Source organism: Nelumbo lutea, chromosome 6, assembly GCF_056320005.1.
Source record: "Nelumbo lutea isolate HS-2025 chromosome 6, American lotus-T2T, whole genome shotgun sequence".
NCBI lineage: Eukaryota > Viridiplantae > Streptophyta > Magnoliopsida > Proteales > Nelumbonaceae > Nelumbo > Nelumbo lutea.
Window position 1 is genome coordinate 1,284,519 of NC_142689.1, and position 7,046 is coordinate 1,291,564.

At 39.9% G+C, this 7,046-nt stretch overlaps 1 protein-coding gene across 3 annotated transcripts in view; it reads right to left on the reverse strand.

The window, feature by feature from the left end:
• The window catches only part of FAB1B (phosphatidylinositol-4-phosphate 5-kinase family protein), a 35,658-nt gene extending 29,944 nt beyond the window's left edge, over nucleotides 1–5,714 (reverse strand). For 2 of the 3 annotated variants that reach the window (XM_088949960.1, XM_088949962.1), the window contains exons 1-3: nucleotides 5,514–5,714; nucleotides 3,690–5,396; nucleotides 1,909–2,652 (exon numbers count right to left, since the gene is read on the reverse strand). In XM_088949960.1, coding sequence (XP_088806086.1) covers nucleotides 1,909–2,652; nucleotides 3,690–4,309 — 1,364 coding nt within the window. In that variant the 5' untranslated portion in view covers nucleotides 4,310–5,396; nucleotides 5,514–5,714. The remainder of the gene's footprint in view (nucleotides 1–1,908; nucleotides 2,653–3,689; nucleotides 5,397–5,513) is intronic. The other variant, XM_088949961.1, reaches the window with a different exon arrangement.
• Between the last annotated feature and the right edge of the window lie 1,332 nt (nucleotides 5,715–7,046).

A 7,046-nucleotide genomic window follows, 5' to 3' on the forward strand; every position in this document is an offset into this window, starting at 1 on the left:
ATTTGAACAAGCCATATACCTCCAATTTCTAATAATATCGCCCATTGTAAAATCAGAAAACAACTCCAAGGATTTAACCCACTGCACCACCCTAACAGTGATAGTCTCAATAATAGCCTCTTTATTTCTTTCCTTATCTAAGAATATCCTTGAGTTCCTTTCCTCCCAAATGGTCCAACTCAAGGCAGCTCTTAAACACCTCCATAACAATTTTCCCCTCTTCTTTGGCCAGCTAAAAAATGTTTGTATCACCCTCTATCGTTAACTTGTTAATCTTTAATTCAATTGCCTTCTGGGCACCATACAAAACTGCCATGATTTCTGCCCTTAATGAGTCCCCTTCCCCAATTAGACCCAAGCACCTCTTTCATTCCTCAATACTCCTCCCACACCTGAAGCCCCCTAGTCACCCTTTTAAGTTTACCCTTAAAGACTTCTTTCAAGCAATTTTGAAAAATTCCTCCTATTCTCTTGATTTATCACTTATTTCTCTAGAGATATTTTCATAGCCAGGAAGTTTTCCCCTGTTTCTTCTCATAAACCCATCTCTTGAACTTCTACGTTCTAACCATAAATTATCATCCACAACTCTTACCTAAACCTATCTGCACCTTCCCAACCCAAAACCCTGGCTTAAACCTTCTGTTCATCAGATTTTCTTCAATTTTTTATAATTTTTCACAGCAGTCTATCCATACAACCACCTATTTGACAAAACTCCCCAGTCAGTCCTACACCACATGCACAAGAATGTGCACACATGAGCAGATGCGCAGAATATGGTTAAAATGTTAAACTGTAGTTAACTAAATTGTTCAAATGCTACAGACTTGTGAACTAATTCAATATGAACTAACTTCCAAGTCGGATCTTACAGGTTTGGTGATATATATGGAGAGGACTCAGAATTTAAATCCTAAAATTTTTCTTTAGTTCCTACTTCCTAGTAATCTCTCTTTTATTCCTTTTCTGCATGAAAAAGTAAAAGATACACATTAAAAATCAAATGCAAAACTCTAATTCTCCTCTCTTGGTGGACCAAACACTCCAAGTGAGAGTTAAACAGAAAATTACAATTTTCTAGGCCAAAACTAACTAAGGCCATTACTCAATACTGATCTCTGAAATCTATTGTGTTGGCGTGGGCGGCCCGCACTTTGTGCAGGCCATGCCGTGCTAGCCCACGGGCCATGACGGGCCGCGCCACCCTCCCCAGTGAAAAATTTGGGGGTCGGCCCGGCACGGCCAACAGCCCGGGCCCATATCCCTTGGGCCGAGCCTTGGGCCAGGTCAGGCCGTGTATCGAGCCAAAGCTATTTATTTAAAAAATTGACAAAAAAACTTAAAATTTTAATTTTATATGAATTTTGTGTATAAAATTTCTTATTTATTAATATATTATATACTATATAATATTATATATATTTATATATAATATATATGGGTTGTGCGAGCCCACGAGCCGTAGGCGGCACGGCCCTCTCAGTCGTGCAGTGCTGTGCCGGCCCGTGGACCTAAAATCCCAGGCCCAGCACGACTCGCATGGTCATGTCGGGCCTGGCATGGCCCGCAGACCGTCGTGCAGGGCCGGTCCAAGTTCGTGCACGGCCCGATTTACACCTCTAGGGGTAAAATGGATACAGACCTAACCTCTAATATTTTTAGCACTAAATGGCACAAACTTGAACCCACATTCTTACTCTTGTCAGACCAAGAGTTTACTGTAATACCAAGCAATGGCCTCTGGGTTAATTAATAAAGTAACATTCATTCACAATGATATTTCCTTAAACAATCCAAACACTTTAGATTTATTAACTCAAATAGATAAGGGAATCAGGAACAAGCAAGCAATATGGGGTAGTGTGCTATACTAAGCTTAAATCATAAGCTTATCATAAAGCTTACCTCTCACTGTGGCGACCACAAGCTATGCATTTGACCTTCACATACCCACCAGGATCCATGCCTCCACCCTTGCTTGTATCTGGCTTAAGGAGTGTTGCAGCCTCCCATGACAAAGACGTAATTATCTCTAGCCAGCTTTCCTTGTCATCTTCCTCACCCACAGGTAAGTTCTCAACCTGCAATAGTTGAGCTACCAAAGCTCTAAAATGCCCATCTACCACATTTTTCATAGCCTTCCTATGCTCCTCGCTTGATCGATCCCTGCTTCGGTATTCCCCACTCCCAAAGCTGCTTGAAGAGCGCAAATATCTCCACTCTCCTGTGGCGTCATCATCATCGTCATCATCAAATAGAATGGCTTCCCTATCATCCTCTTCATCTTCAGGTTCGGGAGGGAGCCAGAGAAGCCCATTATTCTCAAAATCTACAGGCTCAGCCTCTGTACCATCCATATCATATAAAGAAGCAGCAGCTTCACAGTCGTCAACATGATCATGTCCTTCCACTTCTTCCCCCTGCTTCTTGACTCCTTCCAAGCCTTGTGAATCTAAACTCTCATGTAACAAAGAATTGCTCAACCCTGTTGTGTCAATATTTTCAGCATCTGGGTGCACTTTTTGTGACCCATAGGCATTGTCTATCTCATCAAATTCAGCAGGGCCATAGAAGTCATCACCCTGATTATAATGTCTTGTTTCAGAATCTGATCGATAAGCACCGTATTCATCATCGTCATCATCACTCCTGACAAAAAAGAATAAGCACACAGAAATAATCCATAATAATATCTCAAGAGCACAATTTGTTGACAACCCACAAGATAGTGGTTCTGGACTAGAATAATGTTTAGTAATAATACATAATAGACTTAATGTAGGGGCTATACAAAAGAAAAAGAAACTAAAGAAAAAAGTTCAATTATCTCCATTTTATCATATATATTCAAGTACTTGTTTCAAGCAATTAATCTCTTATGGTATTAAAAAAAAATAAAAAAAAAGCAAGCATGCAAGTTTCTCAGGTTTTTTTGGTAATAAGCATGCAAGTATATTTGTGCATATATGTGAGTATGTGTTTTTTTTCTTATAATATGGCCTAAAATCCTTTCAATCTGTTGGATTACCATTCATTGGTTAACCTGTCAGGAATACAGAGCTATTGAGCTCCTGAAATGCAAAAATGATTTGCATGCAAATACATTTGAATCTTTTTGCATATTTCAGCAATATCTCATTGCTCAATTACAACACCAAAGAATGAGGAATAAGACCTAATTAAGTGGACCCTTTTCTATCATTAAATGGGTTTGTCTGCTTGAACCCCTGAATGGGGGCTAGATTTAGGGGGAATGTCTATGGTTTTATTTTTCAAAACAAGAACAACTGCCACATCAGAAAACTCAAGAAGAACAAAACCATTCATGTTGCTGAAGACCCCCTTAGATTTTGAGAATGTTTTAAAGCCAATCAAATCCCCTGAAATAGAGGCTGTAGTATGATGTAAAACCATACATACTTCTCCAAAATGTGGTAGCACTTTGATTGTACTGATAACATCTAATGATAACACTCACATATGAGTATGTGTCTGGTATTTATCAAATTAACAAATGGCAAACCTATGTGTAGTAATGGTCAAAAATAAAAATCAAGTTAAAATTATGAGCAGTACAGTGTAAACTACCCTTCTTTTATAAATAGCAGAATACCTCTATTTGCATAGACAATCAATACCATTGATTCAACATAGGTGTATAAACAAAAGTAAAGGTGAAAGCAAACCTGTTAATGCAAAAAGCATATTGGTTGGGCGATGGAATCCCTATGTCTGCAACAGGATCTGTGCTTCTTGCAGGTGTTGTTATGTCTTCCTTATCTGTACCAGGTTCCATTTTGGCAGACTGATGGGAACTGAGACTAGGACTGTATTGTACCCGTTGGTAAGGCCCAGTTGAATATGCTGTAGAACCAACAGTGCTATTGCTGCTGTTACCAGTGACACTAGATTTGGTGCTGGCCAAACTTGTTGCTGAGGGTGAAGGACTGAGACCCGGACTGGATGCTCGAATGCCATTATCAACCACTGCTATACCTTGTTCCCATTGCTTGAAGCAATAGTTACAAACACGGATCCTTTCCCATTCTTCCCGGCCAGTCTTCTGCTCATCAGATGGGGCAGGAATCGAGTTTGCAGTGCATTTTGCACAGAACACTCGTCCACAGAGGCGGCAATGGTGCCTACGGTTAAAAATTGTAAACTGGGAGTCACACTCGTAGCATACCCTACAGCTTTGATCGGGCATCCAAAAGTCCCTCGACACATTCGGTGCCTCAGTCCTTCGAGGGATCCAGGATTTAACGATATCAACTAGCTCAGAAAACCTCTTGTCGGGGGTGTCCATTGACTAAGAACCGTCCCAGATCCACTCATTATGATCTGCTCATTGGCCACTGTAGAAAATAATCACTAATCACCAAGTTTGGAAGAGCAGAAATCAATTAATCCATGCCAATACCCTACAACTATAAGAAAGAGAATCCAGATCCTTATAAAAGCATTCATCAAGCAACAAATATTGTCAGCATCAGTTCCTGCAGTAATTGTTGCTTCAATCAAGATCCTAAGAAGCCCTAATTCATATGCTAAGTACTGGATAGCAATTACTGGCACTATATTCACTTCTTATGTGAATGTTTTAACTCACAGAAAAGGAGTAACTGGAAGTCTGGAACAAAAAAAATGCAATTCCTGCTCTTATATGAGAATCCAATTCCATATACCATAACTTAAGTACAAGAAACTGAAACTTCCAACAAGGAGGCACTTGGATCCAAATTTGTTCACCGAAATCACATCAGAAGTGCCAAATTAAACCTATGATAATCCTCTTGATAACCGAAACCAACTAGGAAAAAATATAAATGAAACCCACAACAGACTGCAACCCAATTCACCTTATAAACAACTCTGAAGAGAAAACCCGGACTTCCTAAATATTCAAAATCCACTTATCATCAATCACTCCCTGCGGAATGAGTAACTTGCATTGAAATATTGAATACACCCATGACACATCTCCAATCGACTCAAACTGCTCCCTTGCGTCACTTCCAGTAAACCTATCCTGAAATCACCAATCTCGAAACCAGTGCACTCGATTCGAACACCCGAGACATCTAAAAACCAACCTTTTTCCTTACGAAACCAACGAAGACCTATATGGGAATTCCGAATTCTGATCAAAAGCACCTTCAATTCACACCAAAACTGCAATCAGATCTTCCAGTCAAAACAAACCTGCCTGCCGATTTGGACCACGAGAACAGAATCAAAGACCCACCAAAACTAAGTCTTCACGGACCAAAACCCAGAAACAAAATCGAAATCAAACAAAGATTTCCATATTCGATTGCAGAGTTCTTGTTCTCAGACGTTGAAAACAGACACCAAAACAAAGTAGAAATGGAGAAAGAAGCATCAACACGAACCTATAATTTCCGGCAATTTCTATCAGTATTCCATTTAATTAATTTAGAAGATAAGGTTTCTAACAGAATTCACGGAAATTGAACGAATAATCGCGAACAAAATTCAGAAAATCTCACCTTTCTGGCTTTATTATTTCTCCCCTTTTTCTTTTTGTTCTTGGTTTTGCTTGTGGCACAGAAAAAGACCCTCATTACTGAAATTTTAACAATAAAAAGAAAAGATATATATATATATATCTATATATTTACAGAGCAGAGACTAATGTAAATAAAATACATATATATATAATAAAAACCAATCAAAAAAACATAATAAACAAATCTCCTAAGCATGGACGTTCAGGATACTATAACAGCTGAGCTGCGCTGCTCTCCAATAAAGTATATAGGAATTAATTTTGGGGAAGGAACTGCCTGGGCCGTGGATCCACAATTGCCATCCGGGCCCACAAAACTTCCAACGTGTTATCAATGAATGGACGGGTCCAACACAACACTCCAACCTAAGAATGCCTATGAAATAACGGCTTAGAAAATTCTTAAATCAATACCAAGCTGAAGCCTATTTTCAGTGGGACCCAATCCAAATGGGTCCATGACCTCATCACTTGGCAAGTTGAGTTGTAAGCCCCATATGTGATATATCCTTCTACAACAGATCCTGTGGCCCTAAGTCTTGGACGTCTGACATGGTTGGCACTTGGCAAGAAGCTCGAACCCGAACGTCTTGAGCTAAGTGAACTTGGCCATGGCCCATGGGGTAAGTTGTTTGTGTTGTGGTCCAAGACATGGTACAGGCGTACAGCTAATCGATCCACACCGTCCAACTCAAAACTCAAAAGGTCTCTGCTCTGCTCTCAACAAGGCTCGCAGATGTTTCCGATGTCAATGTGTGGAGACGTTGGAAGCGTTGTCGGGTGCAAATCCCGTTTCGTCCAAGTAAGCAAATGGGTTATTGGCTATACAGCCTATACTCACAAATCCCAACCACAACGGGGATAGAAGATGGCTATTGCTAGGGAGCAAAGTTTAAGGTTTTACGTCGGTATTAAATACGTCTTTTACAGGGAACCGGATACGGGATTCAGTCAGAGCAAAGTTCATTCGAATAATCTTGCATTGCGAAGATATTCCCGATGAAAGATTGTAAAGGCTGTTAGACTTATAACATACAAGCAGCCGGAACGGAGAACCCTCAGCCTCATCTCTCTTTGATGAATCGCAAGCTTTATTCCCGATGGTGCTAGTTAGGGCAGAATATATATTTACATCCTTCCAAGTTATAACAACGTCTACCATATAGCACGGCACCAGGCACCTCTCCTTTCCTTTATGGGGCGGGCCAGAGGATATCGGATTAGCTGAATTTGGCTTGGCTGATGACTGGTTTTGTTCCTAAATTCTAATAGGAATACACCATGTCCGAGCCACACATAAAGAGTTGCGATAGATAAATCATAAGTCGATCAACACACTTTTTTTAAAGGGAAATTTTCATTTTAGTACCCTGAACTTTAGGGGTAGTGTCTAATTAGTACTTGAATTTTCAAATGCATCATTGCAATACTTGAACTTTCAAAAATTGTCAAATTGGCCCCTACCGTTAATCATCGACCATTAGTTATTTATTGAAAATGTCAAAATTACCCT